Source organism: Cetorhinus maximus, chromosome 13 (genome assembly GCF_964194155.1).
Source record: "Cetorhinus maximus chromosome 13, sCetMax3.hap1.1, whole genome shotgun sequence".
In the NCBI taxonomy this organism is placed as follows: Eukaryota; Metazoa; Chordata; class Chondrichthyes; order Lamniformes; family Cetorhinidae; genus Cetorhinus; species Cetorhinus maximus.
Genome location: NC_135891.1, coordinates 36,881,245 through 36,900,766, shown reverse-complemented (window position 1 = coordinate 36,900,766; position 19,522 = coordinate 36,881,245). Strand labels below are relative to the sequence as shown.

The 19,522-nt window shown below is 40.7% G+C and overlaps 1 protein-coding gene across 2 annotated transcripts in view; it reads left to right on the top strand.

The window, feature by feature from the left end:
- Positions 1-2,308: 2,308 nt before the first annotated feature.
- LOC144688549 (junctophilin-2-like) overlaps positions 2,309-19,522 on the top strand; it is a 136,719-nt gene continuing 119,505 nt past the window's right edge. The window contains exons 1-2 of one of the 2 annotated variants that reach the window (XM_078555274.1): positions 2,309-2,705; positions 12,590-13,400. In XM_078555274.1, the coding sequence (XP_078411400.1) occupies positions 2,327-2,705; positions 12,590-13,400 (1,190 nt within the window). In that variant the 5' untranslated portion in view covers positions 2,309-2,326. The remainder of the gene's footprint in view (positions 2,706-12,589; positions 13,401-19,522) is intronic. The other variant, XM_078555275.1, reaches the window with a different exon arrangement.

The window sequence follows — 19,522 nt, the reverse complement described above, 5'->3', positions numbered from 1 at the left end:
GATTTGATTGTGAAACAGGTTTTCTCTCAGGTGAGACATATTATTAATGGCACTTTACTGGTATGGTATTGTCCAATATAATTCGATTTAATTCCAGGTGAATCTTCATTTTGAATTTATTGCATTGAATTATTAAACAAGTTAATATTTCCATTAATTTCCAATAATATCACAAAAAGGTATCAAGTATTTGCCAGCTAAAATCACCAATAGTAATTTCTACTCTTTGGTCCTAAAATAATTACAAGCAATATAGTATAAAAATGCTTAAGAGCTGTAAGAACTTCATGAAAAAATATTACTTATGTTAGTTACCGTCTCGTACTTTTGGAAAACAATACCCTTTCACATGCTAATCATCTATGTTTTAACATGAACAGTAAGTATTTTGTGGGAGCATGTCTACATTAGCTGGCTAAGCTTCAGCAGTACCCCTATGGACACTTGATGGTAAACTGGTGTGGAATGAGTCTGTACAGGCCAGCTGCCATGAACCCTTAGGGGTCATTTTACACCAGTAAAATGGGCGCTGCGTTATCCAATTTTTAGCTCATGGCATCTGAAGTTCGTATATTGTGATAGAACCATTTTTATATCTTTATTTCTAACACTTTGTGGACTCATAATAGGGAAAGCACACATTTCTTGGAGCTATTTTTAATATACGTACATGTATAAAGTATTTAACTGCATGTCATTTGCAATGGTGGCACATTATTATGCTAAATGAATGTCATTGTTTTGTCGCTGGGTTTTCGAAATTCAAATGTAATTTTCTCCTGTTGCGAGAGGGGGCTCCCTGCATGGCGAGCTGTAAAAATGAGTTTTCAGATTTGTGCTTATACTGTGGTTCCTCCCCCTGAAAAGGACAAAACTTTGTATTCCGTGCCAACACTTCGTGGGGGAGAAGGAAAATATTACAGATGTGAACTCCTTATCAACCTTGCTGCCTACGTATATAACTATAGGAATCTGCCCTTTAATACATAAGAGGTCCACATGCAGGGAAAAAATGTTATTGCTCCCGGAAACTTCAGTTCCACCACATATAAGTTATCTGCGCTCACTGGTACATCCAAACATACCAATTAAGGACTGAAACAAAGATAGTAATTACAGCAAAATTTACGTTTTAAGTGTAGTAAGTGTTCTTGAAAATGAAAAGGTGTTTAATGTAAAGAAAACTGAAAAGGTGGATGCAGTGAGAGGAGAATAGTATCGCTTATGTGGCTAATGGCTATTGTATTTTGACTGGGACGTGTGTCGATCAATGTCTGAAGCTTTAGTGTATCGCACTTATTTATGGCACATTTCGTCGTGATGGAACTGCAGGGTCCTCCCACCCGCGGCTCAGAACAAATTTACACCCTTAAACCTTTGAAACAATTATCTGAAGAACAGATTTAGTAAAGAAAACCATAGCGCCTACAAGCCCTTAAAAACAGCAAAAGCAATTTCATTCCACGTCCGATTAAAGAGAAAAGGATTTCAGTGACACATCGGGAAATTTACAGAAAAGCTTTGGAAGGAGACCTGTCCTGTGCAGACGATTTGTGGGAGCATTTAATTGTTGCTAAGTTTCTGGGAGGCCAATTGAAAGACAAAACTGTCGTGTTGTGTTCTGATGACATTAGGGCGAGCTACGAGAAAAGAAATGTTTAAATGTAATGATCAAAACTGATGGTGAAGGGAATTCAAATAAAAGAAAAAAAAATGATTAATATCCCGAATTGTGCAGAGGCGTGAAATGTAACGAGATGTCAGGTTGTGCGCTACGTATTTTTGAAGTAAAAAGGACTTTCGTTTATTACATTGTGTGCTCACTGTTTGAAATATTAGTCCAGATACCAACCCCACCCCCCCAAGGATGCGGGTAATGTTTTTTTTAAAAAAGGCGTTTGCGGAGATTGTTGATTGGGTTTTATTTTTGGAGCCGAGTGGGATCTGATAGCCTTGTTAGGTATGTTATAACATTCCGGCTGTGGAGAGGGAGGGAGAGGGAGAGTCCGCTGACTGCTCTCACACTGACGTCTGGCTGCTGGCCGGGGAGAGGCAGCGCTCAGTCAGGCTACCTGCCGTTAGGGATCGCCCTGTGTCCCCCCCCTCCCTTCCCACCCACCCATCACCACCTCCACCTCCACCACCCCCGCCCTCCTTCTCCATTCAGATTCACAACCCCCCATCCCTCCATCCCCCCTCCACCACCCCCACCAACCCACCCATCCATCCACCTTTTTATTTCCTCTGTATCCCCCCTCTCCTCCCGGGGGCGGTACACTCCTCCCCCGCCCCCTGCCACCACCCCCCCCCCCCCCCCGATTCATGCATGAGCGGTGGAAGGTTTGATTTCGACGATGGAGGGGCGTATTGCGGAGGCTGGGAGGGCGGCAAGGCTCACGGCCACGGCATCTGCACCGGACCCAAGGGCCAGGGCGAGTACTCGGGCTCCTGGAACTACGGCTTCGAGGTCGTCGGCGTCTACACCTGGCCCAGCGGCAACACCTACCAGGGCTACTGGTCTCAGGGCAAAAGGCACGGCCTGGGCTTGGAGACCAAGGGGCGCTGGGTTTACAAGGGCGAGTGGACTCACGGCTTCAAGGGCAGGTACGGGGTCAGGGAGAGCCAGGCTAGCGGGGCCAGGTATGAGGGCACCTGGAATAACGGCCTCCAGGACGGTTACGGCACCGAGAAATACGCGGACGAAGGTAAGACCCTCCCGGCATCGTTATTATCAATAATATTAATTATTACTAATAATCACCAGGATTCAATTCCAACTAATGTCTCCCGGCTCAACAAACATCTCATTTCATGTTAAAAGGGACAGGTTTTAAATGACCAACATTCACATTTACAATATTTTCCTAAATAGATTTTGGAGCATATTTGAAATCTAGTCCCCCCCCCCTTAAACTGTGTGTTTTTTTTGGGGGGGGGGGGGGGGATAGGTTGTTTTTTTTCTTTTAAAAATTTGTTTCCTGGCCTCTTGTCAACGTTATTTGTGATTTTCTTTTCTCCCGGTTGCCATGGTAACTATCAACACGGACCACGAGCACAGAACTGAATGTAAACTGAAAAGACTTTTTTTCCCCCGTTTTACAATCAACATGTTCGATATGTTAGTGTGAGGAAAGGATTTGTTAGTTTACTCAACTCACGTGGACACTTTTGTTGAAGTTACCAGAAATCAATTTTGAAAACGTCATGATTTTAGCTAAAAAGACTTATACTTTGTTGAGGAAATAGGGATCAATCGTTTAAGGGGAAATAATCCCTGTCAGGGCTCTGTGTTCCAGGGCCAGGGAAGGCCGCGTTTCTCTCGTCATTTAGAAGACTTTTTCAAATTTGTGATTGTCGGGGAGCAAATTCAGAGACTTCTTGAGGTCCAGATAGTTTCAGGAAATCAAGCCTGATGCCGGTGATGAAAGTTCAGAGCCAAGTCAACCCTCTGTAGCAAACTTGGTAATCTAATGCCTGACCCAGACAGGCCCACAGTGCTCCATGGAGGTCACAGCTGATAACTGGCCATCCAGTCTGCCCCACAAGAGGAACCTAGAGGGGAAGGACTTTCACTAGAAGCTGGAAATCTTCAGATAGCCTTCCAAACCAATGCAATAATGTTAGGGTAGTGCTAGCCTGACAAGCAGAGAGAAATAGCTCTGGTAAACTGTAGTTGGAACTGTTTAAACTCCAAAAGTACCTCTGCACACACCAAGCTCTTCTTGACTTTGCAAATTTATACTTCAGATTTATGGACATGAGCAAGTGGGATGTGTCCTGACAAAAGACAACATCTTGGGAAAATAGAGACACTATCAGTGGATGTTGATTTCTCAACAGCTTAATTTGGACTTTCTTTAACATGGTCATGAGGAATATCAGACACCTGGCTGACTAAGAAAAAGTATCTATTTTAAAGAGAGACTTTTTGTTTTCCAGTTTTCTCCTCGCAACATTTAGTTGCAACATAAAAATATGCCATTCTGTCCAATCAGTTTGCCATCGTTTAACTTTTGTGACAGCAAATAGCTCTAATCACATTTACGCATCTTATTCTGATCTCCCTTTAACCACTTTTTCTTCGTCCAACAATCCAATCTAACCTTGAATGTTCACATTATTTCTGCCTCAACCACCAACCCCAGCCATGAATTCCACAGCTTCAAAGCTCTCAATTTACAGAGGTTTCTCTTGTGCTCTGTTCTACATCTCTTTCATTTAATCGTGTATGCATGTGCCCTCATTCTTGACTCTTCAATTGTTCCTATCTACCCTATCTCAAGCTTTCATTATCTGAAACACTTTTATGATATGACTCCATATTTTGTGTTGTTCTGATGAAAAAGACACAATTTTTAAGGTCATTCGTATTTAATTTTCCTCTTAACCAGGCAGCATGCTAACAAATCTACATTATACTCTCTAAAGCCTCAATATCTTTTTAGAGTGGTGTGCAGAAATGCATATTGAACTCTAATTCTTTTTAAGGCTTTACACAGGTTTATCATTACCTCTTGGCTTTAATATTCTCTACCTCAGGATAAAACCTAGAAGTTCACTTGCTTTTTTTAAACAATCTTATCAACCTGAGACATTGCTTTTAATATTTTATGAAAATGCACGCCAGAGTCGCTCTGCTTGTCCAAAGCACCAAATCTGCTTGCATTTAAAGTATAATTACTGATACTCCTTTTACCAAAATACATTGCACCACACTTGCTGACATTGAATTCCACCTGTTGCTTTTTAGCCCATTCCCCCCTTGTGTTAGTATTCCTTTTGCTGTTTCCTTTGTCTTCTAAAGATTTAACCGAACCTCCTATTTTGGTATCATCTGCAAATTTCAACTCTCTCTTGGCCTCTATCCAAATCATTAGTATACACAGTGAGCAGAAGTGGCCCAGAGCTGAACCTTGAGGGAAATAACTACTCACTTCCAACTGTTCTGAAAACAACCCGTAACTACTAGTCTAATTTATTAGAATTATTAATTATTTATTACAATTTTAAATCCAGTTTGCTATCCTGCCTTCAAATCCACCCCCTTAACCTGTTCCAGTAATCTCCCATATCGTACCTTGTCAAAGGCTTTTGTGATGTCAGTGTACACTATACACAATCACCCATTAAAGTAACTGGCCTGTAATTACCCAGCCCTGTCTTTCTTTTTAAAAATGGGCACTAAATTGGCTGCTCTCCAATCCTGCAACCCCCACAGGATCTCCTCTACCCACCTCTGGGCTGCAGATATTGACTGACTCAGTTTCATACTTGAAAAAGAGTACACATATTCTCAAAAGTTATCTAAAAGATTATTTAACAACATTATCTCAGAAGAGGAGAAACAATGCAGTAGTTCCTGTAAATTGCAACCAGCTGAATTTTACATTTTCTTGGCCCAATTTGTATTATTACCCTGATAGGAGCTCTACTACAACTACACTGGGCTATCTGTCCGCCAAGTCTGCAGTCTACTGTTTAAATTATAACAATTGGTGTTTCCTCTTGTATTGCGACTTCCTTTTAACCTGATCGCATGGGCTTCATTTTTATAAACTGTAATGTATTTAAATTTGCACTTCATAAACTAAGTTTAACTTTTCAGGTAATCTGAATTTTATTCCAAGGCAGAATTTTCATGCATAACTGGATATTGATAATTGCCTCTAATTGGGCTGTTGTTACAGTTGATTCTTCTATTCAGAACATGCTTGGTTGGTCAAATTATCCTTGATATTTTGGAAGTTGAGTATGCAGCCTTTAGGTTAATGTACAGCCAGTGATTAATGAACAACCAGTAATTATTGGACAACCTTCATCAATTCTCAGAATGATTCTAATCTGGAAAGTGAGGTGTTATTGGACTCAAATTGAAATAAATTCCCATGTAACTATCTGAATTTAATTTTCTTTGATCAAATTATTAGGAGTCAACATTATCAAAACTAACACTTCAAATAAAAATGTATCAGATGAGTTCTTGTCCACAATTCAGTTTTACATTTTAAAGCTAGCATCAGGGAAATAACAGATACAGAGATTTATAAAATCCATTATACAGTTGTTAATCTCAGTCAGAATTAAAATATATAGCATAGATCTTGGTTAAACCAATTGATGGAAAGGTATCTATTTCTTCTACTAAAATTATCACAGCGCTATAGAATCATTACACATGAATACACATTAAATGAGTTTCTGTAAATAAATATTTAAAATTGTTCCAATTAAAAATATCTCCCATTATATATTATTAGTTATAAGAACATAATAAACATTAGTCCTTTCATGTGCCAGATTATTGTGGCAGTTAATGCAGTGTGTCTAAATTAATAAAATATTCCAATTTAGAAAGCAATTTAACATCTTGTGTACTGTGTGCACTAAACAGTGTTTGCTGCCAGAGGTGTTGGCTAGTTTCCATAGTAACAAAGCAACCCACACTGCATCAACTCTTAGCTGCAATATTAAACTGCAGTGGATGCAATGAATATCTTTGATAGAAATTATTCGCTTATATTTTATCAAGGTTGAAACCTTTGCAACAGATTAATCTATAAATTATTACATATACAGTACAACATGTTGAAATCAGTGTACAGTGATGGATAAAGGTGAGTTTGGATTACATAAACCAGTCAAACTCCTATACAAAATTATACTTTCATGTCCATTTCACCAAAGTGTTAAAAATCTGCATGCTGAAAATTCACAAACATCATCTGAAAACCACAATGAATAATGTATCAATTAAATTAGGGCCTTTCAGTGACTCTTTCCAGATGTTGTTTAGTTTTACACTTTATAGTTGGCATCAAGGAAGTAACAAATGCCATTTTATTATCCATTAATTAGTTGTTATCATCCCTAATGCATTGTTGCATTCAGTCTCAGAATCTGACACTGTTTGAATTATTTTGCAGGAGAGTTGCTGGTTATACAAAAGTGAGCCAGAAAATAAACAAACTTAAATTTAAAAATACCAATTCAATAATGAAATCTCAGGTATGCAGTTTACATATTTTGGAACTCCAGAGTTGATCTTACATTTAGTTTTGTTTGGTACAAAACACCTTAGTGTGCTAAAACCATTCAGGTGTCAGCCTTCGCACAGTAGTAATACTCTTGTCTCTGAGCTGGAAGATTGCGGGTTCAAATCCCACTCCAGGGATTTGAGTACATAGTCCAGATTGACAATCCAGTGCTTTACTGAGGGAGTACTGCACTGTTGGAAATGCTGTTTTTCAGATGAAACTTTAATGAAAGATTCCATGTTACACATATGATACATATTGAAGAACTCTGCTGTTGTTTTGGCCAAAATATATCCCTCAACTGACGTCACTAAAAGATTATCTGGTCATTATGTTATTGCTGTTTGTGGGAACTAGCTGTGAGCAAATTGGCTGCTGGGTTTCCTCATTACAACAATGACTACACTTCAAAAAGTACTTCCTTTAGTTGTAAAGCACTTTGGGATATCCTGAGGTCATTAAAGGTGCTGTGTAAATACAAGTTCTTCTTTATCTTCTGTCAATTATTCTTTCATGGCATGTTGCATTTTAAATTATTTCTAATACTTTCAATTTCTGGTTTCAGTTAACAGATTGAAACACTGAAAATAAATATATTATTAATGCAATTCAGCATTTTAAAAGATTTAGTACTAATTTAATGATCAAAATAAATCTGCAACATACATTCTTTAAACACTTTGAGGAGTTTGCAGTTTTGCACCATACATAAAAGGATATCTCAGGTTATGGGTACTGCAGTATGCTGTACCAAACACGGGTAAGGGTTCACTACCTCATTTTCCAAATAAGAAAGAAGGGTAGAAATTGGGCAGTGGGGTAAGATGGACAATATGGCTGTTAGATACATTACCCAGCTGATACTCAGTTTCATTGATTCTAATACAACCCATTTTACACTAATGTCCAAGATAAATTTCTACCTCAGTGAGTCTGCAATAAGAACATAAGAACGAGGAGCAGGAGTAGGCAATTCAGCCCCTCGAGCCTGCCCCGCCATTCAATACGATCATGGCTAATCTCATTTCGGCCTCAACTCCAATTTCCCGCCCTCTCCCCATAACCTTTCAATCTGTTACTAATTAAAAATCTGTCTATCTCCTCCTTAAATTTATTCAGCGTCCCGGTATCCACTGCACTCTGAGGTAGTGAATTCCACAGATTCTTACCTATGTCATTGTGTGAAAACCAGGCCTTTCTCTATAAATTAGAGCTCTTGGATTATCACTAGTGGTTGACCATAACATGACATTGATGAAGAGCTACGCGCAGATAGGTAGGCTTCAAAGGTTTGCTCTGTGCTTTATGGCACCACCACTCATTCAATTAAAATCTTAGACTGTTGTAGTGTAAATATCACCAACACCCAGTTGTTTGGCATTTTGCCACTCCGAGGTTTGTCAACTGATCTTCCATAAATTAAGCATTCATTCTCATGACAAAGGGGTACATCAGAATGATCAGGATCTGTCTTTGTCCCCATTCTTAAGTTGACTGTTTTAGAATCATCATTGTGTTTTGAAATTTTACTACTTACTCCACTTTTGCAATTGGTATAACTGTTCCGGCATTAGCCAAGGTAAACAGGCTTTTTAACTAAGCTTGTCATTTAGGACAAACCTCCAATCTAACGGTCACAATGATCTTTTTTTTACAGCACTTAGGACTAATATCTGACTTGTCTAAGTCTGTAACAAAACCTAGTCTTTATCAAATTGATAATTGAACAGATTGTAAAGTTTGTATTGGGCACTGTTGGGGGATGACCACAATTAACTCTTCTTAATAAGCATATGAATCATAGGCCCCTATTTTAAGTTCCACACCCTGCCTCCACCTAGTGAAAACCAGACAGGGCAGTTAAAATGGAGCGGGAGACTTATCCATTCCTTTTCCATCCTGATCTGACTACTTGCAATTTAAACTTTCAGGTGGATAGGACCCTCAAACCCATGTATATCGGCCTCCGATGATATAATTGACAATATCTATATGCTTATCTTTAGAAGGGCTACCTGTTTCAGGAGAATCAAAGTAAGCATAATAAAAACAGAGGATTTGCTTCTTATCACAGGCACTGGGTTATCATACTACTTCCAGATGGATTTCTGTATTAATTGCAACAATCAAATGTCTCATTTATTCAGATACAATTCAAATTATTGTACCTATTATATGCCTGATTTATTTTAAAATAATAATGCTATATTGACATTTAATCTGTTAAATGTGATACCAAACTTATTGCTATTAACATTAGCTGATTTACCAGTTTTTCAATGCTCTCTCTATTCAGCCATTTCATTCTATAGTAACTTCACATGTAAGTAACATTTTAACCAAGTCAACATCAGCTTTTCTTAACTAAAATATTGTACTATTTAAATTGCAGTAAAAACTAATCTCGAGAATTACAATGACCTAGATTCCAGAAGTTGCTGTTAGTTTCAGAGGAGTAATGATGGCCATAAGATGTAGGAGCAAAAGTAGGCCATTCGGCCCATCAAGTAGCTCTGCCATGAGATCATGGCTGATCTGATAGTCCTTAACTCCACTTTCCTGCCTTTTCCCCATAATCCTTGATTCCCTTACTGATTACAAATCTGTCTGTTTCAGCCTTGAATATACTTAACGACCCAGCCTCTACAGCCCCCTGCGGTAAAGAATTCCACAGATTAGCTACTCTCTGAGAGAAGAAATTCCTCCTCGTCTCTGTTTTAAATGGGTGCCCCCGTACTCTGTGATTATGCCCTCTGGTTCTAGACTCTCCCACAAGGGGAAACAGCCTCTCAGCATGTACCCTGTCAAGCCCCTTAAGAATCTGATATGTTTCAATTGGGTTGCCTCTCATTCTTCTAAACTCCAATGAGTACAGGCCCAATCTACTCAACCTCTTCTCATAAGAAAATCCCTCCATCCCCAGGATCAACCTAGTGAACCTTCTCTGGACTGCCTCCAATGCCAGTATGCCTTTCCTTAGAAAAGGGGACCAAAACTGTTAGCAGTATTCTAGGCATGGTCTAACTAGTACCTTGTATAGTTTTAGCAAGACTTCTCTATTTTTATACTCCATTCCCTTTGAAATGAAGGCCAACATTCCATTTGCCTTCCCTATTACCTGCTGAACTTGTATACTAGCTTTTTGAGATTCATGCATGAGGACCCCCAAATCCCTCTATGCTGCAGCTTTCTGCAGTCTTTCTCCATTTAAATAATATTCAGCTCCTTTATTCTTCCTGTCAATATGCATAACCTCACATTTTCCCACATTATATTCCATCTGCCATGTTTTTGCCCACTCACTTAACTTGTCTATATTCATCTGAAGACTCTTTGTGTCATCCTCACCACTTGCCTTCCCATCTATTTTTGTGTCATCCACAAACGTGGTGATAATACATTCATTTCCCGCATCCAAGTCATTAATATATATTGTAAATAATTGTGGCCCCAGCACTGATCCGTGTGGCACTCCACTAGTTACAAGTTGCCATCCTGAAAATGTCCCCCATATCCCAACTCTCTGTCTTCTATTAGTTATCCAGTCCTCTATCCATGCTAATATATCCTCCAACACCATGGGCTCTTATCTTATTAAGTAGCCTTATGTGTGGTACCTTATGGACGCCTTTTGGAAATCCAAATATATTACATCTACTGGTCCCCCTTTATCTATCCTACTTGTTACCTCCTCAAAGAATTCTAATAAATTCTAATAAATTTGTCAGGCATGATTTCCCCTTCATGAAGCCATGCTGAATCTTCTTGATTATATTATGCATTTCTAAATGCTCTGCTATTGCATCCTTTATAATTGACGCCAACATTTTCCCAGTGACAGATGATAAGCTAACTGGCCTATAGTTTCCTGTTTTTTGCCTCCCTCCCTTTTTGAATAAGGGTGTTACATTGGCAGTTTTCCAATCCTTTGGGACTTTTCCAGAATCTAAGGATTCTTGGAAGATTGCTGACAATTTCACTGTCATTGTTACCGCAAAACGGAGAACTCCAGAAGATGTTGTTAGTAATTCTCTGGCTGGGATTTTCTGGCCCCGTTGTGATGGGACTTGCCATGGGAGATTTGGCAGCCAAGCCAAAAGCCCATTGACTTTTGGTGTGACCGGACGATCCTGGCGGTGGGCGGGGCTGAAAATCCCATCCTATGCTTCTCTATGGGATGCACGGTTGATGTTCCCACACAGTCTGCAATCAATTAAAAATCAGTGAGCTGATGAGAACTTGCCCTTTATGCTACTATTCTCACTGTAAAAACCATCAAAAAATTATCAGCTTGTTGGGACCTGTATCTGGGTTTTTATTGGCATACTAAGTTCATAATTACTGAACAGTCTCGTTGACTGAAAAATTGAATTTGATATTTGTGGAATATCAAATTTCTCCATCGTGATTAAATCAGACCTTTAAAATAATGTTTTTGTTTTAAATGTTTATGATTTTCATCTTAATCCCATGTTTATGTCCCAATCATTTAATCTGAGCTCTGTAACATTTGATTTTGAGTGTAGGATAATCAGTGGGGTTTTCTGTCTGTCAGAAAACTTCAGTGTGATTGGCTGCTTAATGACAACCCTGTTGCTGGATGCGTGGGGATCCCACTTGATGCCTGATTCAGACTTCCACTGGAAAGGGGAAATCCATGCCACAGAGATCACCAGATCTCTGTGGGCAGTTTCTTTTGAGGTCAGCGGCAAATGCTGTGAAATCCGGGCCTCAGAGTTTACAGTACAGAAACAGGCCATTAGACACCACCAGTTTATGCTTTACATAAGCATCCTGTCAAAATATTTCATCTTACCCTAACAGTATAACCTCCTATTCCTTTCTCTCTCATGTACTTAACTAGCTTTCCTTTATATATATATATATATCTATACTATTTGCCTCAACTACACCATTTGATAGTGAGTTCTAACCACACTTCATGAAAAAAGTTTTTCTCCTGCCTGCTTAATTTATAAGCAAGTATCTTGTATTTATGATCCCTATTTTTGGGTTCATACTTGGAAACATTGTCTCTACATTGACCATATCAAACCCCTTTCATTTCAAATACATTCATTAGGTCAGCCTTCTCTTTTCTAGAGAACAGAGTGCCCAGGCCATTCAGTCTTTCCTGGTAGCTGTAACCTCTCAGTTCTGGTTTCACCATGTAAATCTTTGCTATATACCTTCTCCAGTGCTTCCATATACTATAGGGAGAGCAGAACTGTGATAGCATTCTTTGAGCGTGGTCTATCAAAGATTCTAAATTCAGGAGGATGACCTTACTTTAAGATGTTCCTTTTTGTTATTGGGTTAAAGAAAGAACTTGCATTTATATAGCACTTTTCACCTCTCATGATGTCTTACAGAACCCCATAGATAGTGAATCACTTCTGAAGTGTTAAGTAAGTAAGGATTCACAAACAGTAATGAGGCACATGATTAGACATCACCTCAGCCATAGGCTATCTATTCAGATGATTTTCACTAATCTGGTGATAATTGTTATGGCTAACTATCAATGGGTGTTTTTTTTCTGGTTATATTTCCAGGTACATACCAGGGCCAGTTTACCGGAGGGATGCGCCATGGATATGGAGTGCGCCAGAGTGTTCCCTATGGGATGGCCACCATGATCCGCTCGCCACTGCGGACCTCGCTCACCTCCCTCCGCAGTGAGCACAGTAACGGGACCGTGCTGCAACTTGAGCCACCGGCTGACTCGCTGGCCTTGGCCCCCCCCACTGCCGCTGCTGCCTCAGCCTCTGCCTCTACCATTGGGCCGAGCCGTGGTGGCTTCGCCCTGAGCCTTCAGAGTGCTGGGGATGCTGAGCAGAAGCCCAAGAAGAAGGGTCTGTTCCGGCGGGGCTCACTGCTGGGCAAGCTGAGGAAGAGCGAGTCCAGGAGCTCGCTTTCTAGCCAAAGGAGCAAGCTCAGCTTTCTCAGGAGTGATGCCGGCCTCAGCTCGGCTGCCAGTGATGCCAACTCCACTGTCAGCTTGGGTGAAGGTGGCGACGATTTCCCGCCTGTTGAGTCTGACATTGATGCCACAACAACCGAGAGCTACATGGGCGAATGGAAGAATGATAAGCGTTCGGGATACGGGGTCAGCGAGAGGTCAAGTGGCCTGAAGTATGAGGGTGAGTGGCATGACAACCTGAGACATGGCTATGGCTGCACCACCTTCCCGGATGGCCACAAGGAAGAGGGAAAATACAAGAACAATGTGCTGGTGAAGGGCAAGAAGAAGCACCTGATACCCCTGAGGACCAACAAGCTGAGGGAGAAGGTGGAAAGGAGCATGGAAGGGGCACAGAGGGCAGCGGCTATTGCCCGGCAGAAGTCAGAGATCGCCTTGTCCAGGTAAGCAGGTCCAAAACATCTAGGTTTTAGAAATTAATTTTGGACTGCTGGTTCAAAATGTATGACATTGAATCAAGCATGCATTATAAGCAGCGCTTGATATTTCAGGCCCATTGCCTGCATATAACGGGCAGATGATATGATGTCGCCACTTTTGCGCCACTGCCCAAGATTAATTTCAACCCCCCATCCCCCTCCTTCCACCCACCTGATTGCCAAGTTTCCAACTTTGGGGAGGGAAAATTGGACTAGCAGCCATTGACTACTTTGTGTATCCCTTTTAATAAGTAAGAGTCAAGCAGTAATGCTACAGAATGCCACTGACATAAGTGACACTTTCCAGGTCAGCTGTGGTGATGCCAAGGTTTGGGAATGATAAGTGGTCAGAAGTTCACCAGTAAGGGTGTTTTTAATCAGTATCACTTAGTGCTCAGGTCGGCTTTGATAGGCTTCAATAGTGTATCATGGCTCAGAAGTGCGGGTGCTTGGGGCAGCGGAACCCAAATGCTCCCTGTGAGGCCAGGAAGAGAAGGCAAATCTACTTAACAGGGTTCTTCCTGAACATAAGGTTTGTTAAATGTGGTGGCAGGTACACAGTTCAGTTGGCAGTTAAAATGCCATTGGGATTCTAATGAACTAACAAGACACTAGTCTGCATCTGTTAATGATTCAGCAGCCATCTCAGCCACCTAAAACAAAAGGTCCAATTAAAGTGCTGAGAGGTGGGAATGGAGTGGGAACAGGACTATATGTTTTTGGAGACAGGATGGGTTAAACTATCTCAGTGTGTTTTATTTGACTTCCTCTACTCTTCTCACCTTGTTAAATTCTTCACCTGTTCAATCATTGGTACTAGTCTGAATTTCATTCAGTTAAACCTTTCTGTTGCTATTTTCTTCTTTGCATTGTTGTTAACAGGGTGTTCCTTCCCTGAGTACTGTTTTTTACATCTTCCTTGCTGCTGTGTCTTATCTCTCTGTCTTGCTTCTCTGTAATATGATTGATATTCCTTTCATCCACCCATTTCTTTTCTGGTGTAGCTATTTTAGTTTGGTATATCGCTCCAGTACTGAATTGGATCTCTGTCAATTTTCTTCTCAAGTGGCATTTTGTATCACTGTCATATGCCTGTCCACCCCTGATGTTGCCTGTCTTGCACAGCTATTTGCCCTTCCTGTCTATATCACTAAATATGTATTTCTCATCTTTCTGTTTCTCTCCTGTGTATTCTGTGCCTCTCCTATTCACTTGTCCACCTCTATTGAAATTCCTTAATTGTGTCTCTTTTCATCAACTCGTTTCTTTCCTTGACACATCTTTGTGTCACCTGCCTTTTCTCTTACTAAACTACTTTGTGTATCCCTTTTAATGCATCCATTTCCATTTTAAATACCACTTTTCATTCTTGGGTGTCTGTTTGTCTCTTCTACATCTCTGAGGCACTGCTTTCTCTCTTTAATATTATGATCTGTTGCTTCTTTGTTCCACCTTTGTGTCTTCCATCCATCAGTCCCTTTATTTCAGCTTTTCAATGCTCACCATACCATCATTTACATCTGATCTCCTACCAATAAGTACCTCTGGCTTGTTTGACATTTATCTTTCCAATTCCCCCTGGTTTATTTGGATCCTTGGTAACATTACATACATTGCATCACATTATTCAGTTATAATTGTTGCCAAAACCAACCTGACTCTTGGTATTTAGAATATTGAAATCAACACATTCATTTGGAGTACCAACATGATGTTCTGCAGAAAGTTTGAGTGAGGTTTTACATTTTATTAAATTATGTGTGCCACCAACAGCAGCAGAATTGTACTCAACCACAATTTGTAACCTCATGGCCTGAAATATCCCCCACTCTACCATTACTACCAAGCGAGGGGATCAACCCTGGTTCAATAAAGAGTGCAGGAGGGCATGCCAGGAGCAACACCAGGCATACCTAAAAATGAGGTGTCAACCTGGTGAAGCTACAACACAGGACTACTTGTGTGCCAAAAAGCATAGATAGAGCTAAGTGATTCCGCAACCAACAGATCAGATCTAAGCTCTGCAGTCCTCCCACATCCATGAATGATGGTGGACAATTGAACAGCTCACTGGAGGAGAAGGCTCCATAAATAGCCCCATCTCAATGATGGGGGAGTCCAGCACATCAATGCAAAAGATAAGGCTGAAGCATTTGCAACAATCTTCAGTCAGAAGTGCCGAGTGGATAATCCATCTCGGCTTCTTCCGGAGGTTCCCAGCATTAGAGATAGCAGCCTTCAGCGAATTCGATTCACTCCACATGAAATATCAAGAAACGGCTGAAGGATCTGGATACTGCAAAGGCTATGCAGCCTGACAATATTCCAGCAATAGTACTAAAGTCTTGTGCTCCAGAATGTGCTGCGCCTCTAGCCAAGCTGTTCCTGTACAGTTACAACAGTGGCATCTACCTGACAATGTGGAAAACTGCCCAGGTATGTCCTGTACACATAAAGCAGGACAAATCCAACCCGGCCAATTACCACCCCATCAGTCTACTGTCAATCATCAGTAGAGTGATGGAAGGGGCCATAAACAGTGCTATCAAGCGGCACATGCATAGCAATAACTTGCTCACTGACACTCAGTTTGTGTTCTGCCAGAGCCACTCAGCTCCTGACCTCATTATAGCTTTGATTCAAACGTGGACAAAAGAGCTGATCTCCAGAGGTGAAGTGAGAGTGACTGCCCTTGAAGTCAAGGCAGCATTTGACTGGGTGCGGCATCAGGCAGCCCTAGCAAAGCTGGAGTCAGTGGGGATCAGGGGGAAAACTCTCCGCTGGTTGGAGTCATACGTAGTTAAAAGTAAGATGGTTGTGGTTGTTGGAGGTCCATCACCTCAGTTCCAGCACATCACAGGAGTCCCTCAGGGTAGTATCCTAAGCCCATCCATCTTCAGCTGCTTCATCAATGACCTTCCTTCCATCATAACGTCAGTAGTACGGTTTTTCACTGATGATTGCACAATGTTCAGCACCATTTGTGACTCCCCAGATACTAAAGCAGTCCATGTCCAAATGCAGCGAGACCTGGACAATGCCCAGGCTTGGGCTGACAAGTGCCAAGTAATATTCGTACCACACAAGTGCTAGGCAATGACCATCCCCAGCAAGAGAGAGTTTAACCATCACCCCTTGACATTCATTGGCATTACCATCACTGAATGCCCCACAATCAACATCCTGGGGATTACCATTGACCAGAAACTGAACTGGACTGGCCATATGAATACTGGCTACAGCAGCAGGTCAGAGGCTAGGAATCCTGCGGCAAGTAACTCACCTCCTGACTCCACAAAGCTTGTTCACCATCTAAATGGCACAAACAATGTGTGGAATACTCTCCACTTGCCTGGATGAGTGTAACACTCAAGAAGCTTGGCACCATCCAGTACAAAGCAGCCCACTTGATTGGCACCACATCCACAAACATTCACTCCCTCCACCACTGATGCACAGTGGCTGCAGTGTGTACCATCTACAAGGTGCACTGCAGGAACTCACCAAGGCTCCTTAGACAACACCTTCCAAACTCACGATCACTCCCATCTAGAAGGACAAGGGCAGCAGATGCATGGGAACACCATCACCTGCAAGTTCCACTCCAAGCCACTCACCATCCTGACTTGGAAATATATCACTGTTCCTTCACTGTTGCTGGGTCAAAATCCTGGAACTCCCTCCACAACAGCATTGTGGGTGTACCTACACCACATGGACCCGAGCGGTTCAAGAATGCAGCTCACTCCCAACCTTCTCTAGGGCAGTTAGGGAAGCGCAATGAATGTTGGCCTAGCCAGCGAAGCCCACATCCCATGAATGAATTAAAAAAAAAACCATGAGGGAACCGTAAACCAAAATAACCAAATTTACCAAAGGATGCTCCAAATGAAGAAACTGCCAACAAGATTTCTCTTTTTGTAATTTTTACTATAGCACAAATCAGTACCAATGCAAATTAAACATGAATTAACAGGCGAATAATACTTCAAATAAAAAGGTAAATTTCAACTTAAATTGTTGATACAACAAAGAAATGTCTTATGCAAGCACCCTGCCCACACCCCGCAGACATATGGCACCGCGTGCAGTTCAAAAGTTCTCTAACTTGGCCTCTGGTATGTAGGATCTCTCACATACCCACTCAATCAATTTGACCCTTGAGTCACATTTATCAGTAGCTGTAATCCATCCGACGTCCCGTTGGCGGTCATCACCTGAATGGCACACTCCTGCAATACCTTCTTAGCTAGACTCAATACAGTTTTGATGGCATGGATTCCCTAGAGACTCCTTTAGCTGATTCCTTTAATAGACCTCGTTAAACTCCTTGTAAATGTGCCATCTATGTTCTTCCTCTGTTACAGATTCTTTGTCTTTGGCCTCATACTATCCATAACAGCTTCCTTTATGTTGGTACTGCTTCCAGGTCAAGAGTCACTAGGTCACTTGGACCAGTATTTCTTATTAGCCAAGAAAATTACAATTGATCCCTTTACAATTGATGCAAACTTTTACAAATCCTTTTCAAACATTCTTAAAAACATTTGCCGATTCCCTAGACATTTTAAAGAAGTTACAAATTTTCCTTGCTGTTTCCATTTGAAAGGTTATCACACCTTTCTTTCAGACTGTTTCTAGCTACAGAAAAAAACTGGCTTTTTGCAGCTTTTAGTTTCAAGCTCTGGGCAAGAGCTCTGTCTCACAGTCATCTGTTCTAAACCTGACTCCTCAAGTCTCCCATTTGTGTGTTCCCAGCCATTGTGAGTGGCTGGAGAGGGTTGGGGGGGGTCGGGGGGGAGAATGAGATTGTGGATGGCTAAGATGTTGACTTCCTCCTCAGATTTTGAAGGCATATCCCACTGTTCTTCAGATAAATGGGGGCATCCTAACTAAAATGAATGGAATGAAGCAATTTACCATCATTGTTTTGGTTGTAATCCTAGCCTGTCTGGTTTCATTATGTACATTCAATGCCTATAGCATGTGGCCTTACTTCTAAACCTGTGCAAATTAATATTGTTTTCAAATACAATTCTTAAACAAAGGTCAATCTCACAATCCTCTCCTTTTGACCCTCATTAAGTGTTGCTTGGTTGATAACTTCTCAGTATTGTGCATAAAAACTTTTAACACCGCATCCATTAAACCTTTACCAACAGTCATGAATGCATGCTTAAAATATAGATTTTTAGAAGGTTATTGAATGACACATACATAAAATATTTGATGTTTGGACTCCTGTTCACCAATAGTATGACGCCATTGAAAGGTTTGGGCCACCATTACTATTTTGATATTAAAGGAAGCTATACAGTCACAGTATTTTCAACTCTTTGTACTTACAGATGAAAGATTTTTTTAATGTAGCAGAGTCTTCTTATATGTTTGGGCAGCTAAAGATGTTGCTTGTCATCAGACATGTCAACAGTTTTGCGGATGTACAGAAATGTTCTTTTTCCACAAAAAGCCAATAGTAAAATTTTTTCAGCAATGATCAGCTGGTAGAAAATTTACAAGCCTAAATTTTTAAAAACTTTCCGAATGGGTCTTTAAGTTTTAAGCAATATAATTGTGCTGGCAATTTTGCATATTTTTTAAATCATACACAGTAGTAAATGTGTGTTACCTTAAGCAATATATGCCCATATTTCCACTTTAGTATGAAAAAGTACAATGATATAGAGTTTACTAAAGTGGTTGGAAAACAGATGCTCTGAAATCAAATGTGCTGTTTTAATGAGTCAGGCACCAATTAAAAATTTCTCTTTCATTTCTTCCATTCAGTCCCTATGTGTTCTATTGCCATTTTTTTTAACCAGCAGAGAAGCATATTCTTGGCTGCAGACTTCAGCATGACTACCGTAATAACACTCCAAGAGGAGGCCTGGGCTTGTGGGGCAGGCCTGCAATTTCTTCCATCCAATGTTTAGTTTCTGTGACAGCCCCTCTGCTAACTATGTTGAAAATCTTAGAACTTTACCCTAAGGGGTACAAAAATATTCTACATATTACTCTCTGGTCTAGCGCAGTTCTAACAGAAAAACTACTGGGTACTAGATGAGTACAGTTTATTTGGAAATTGA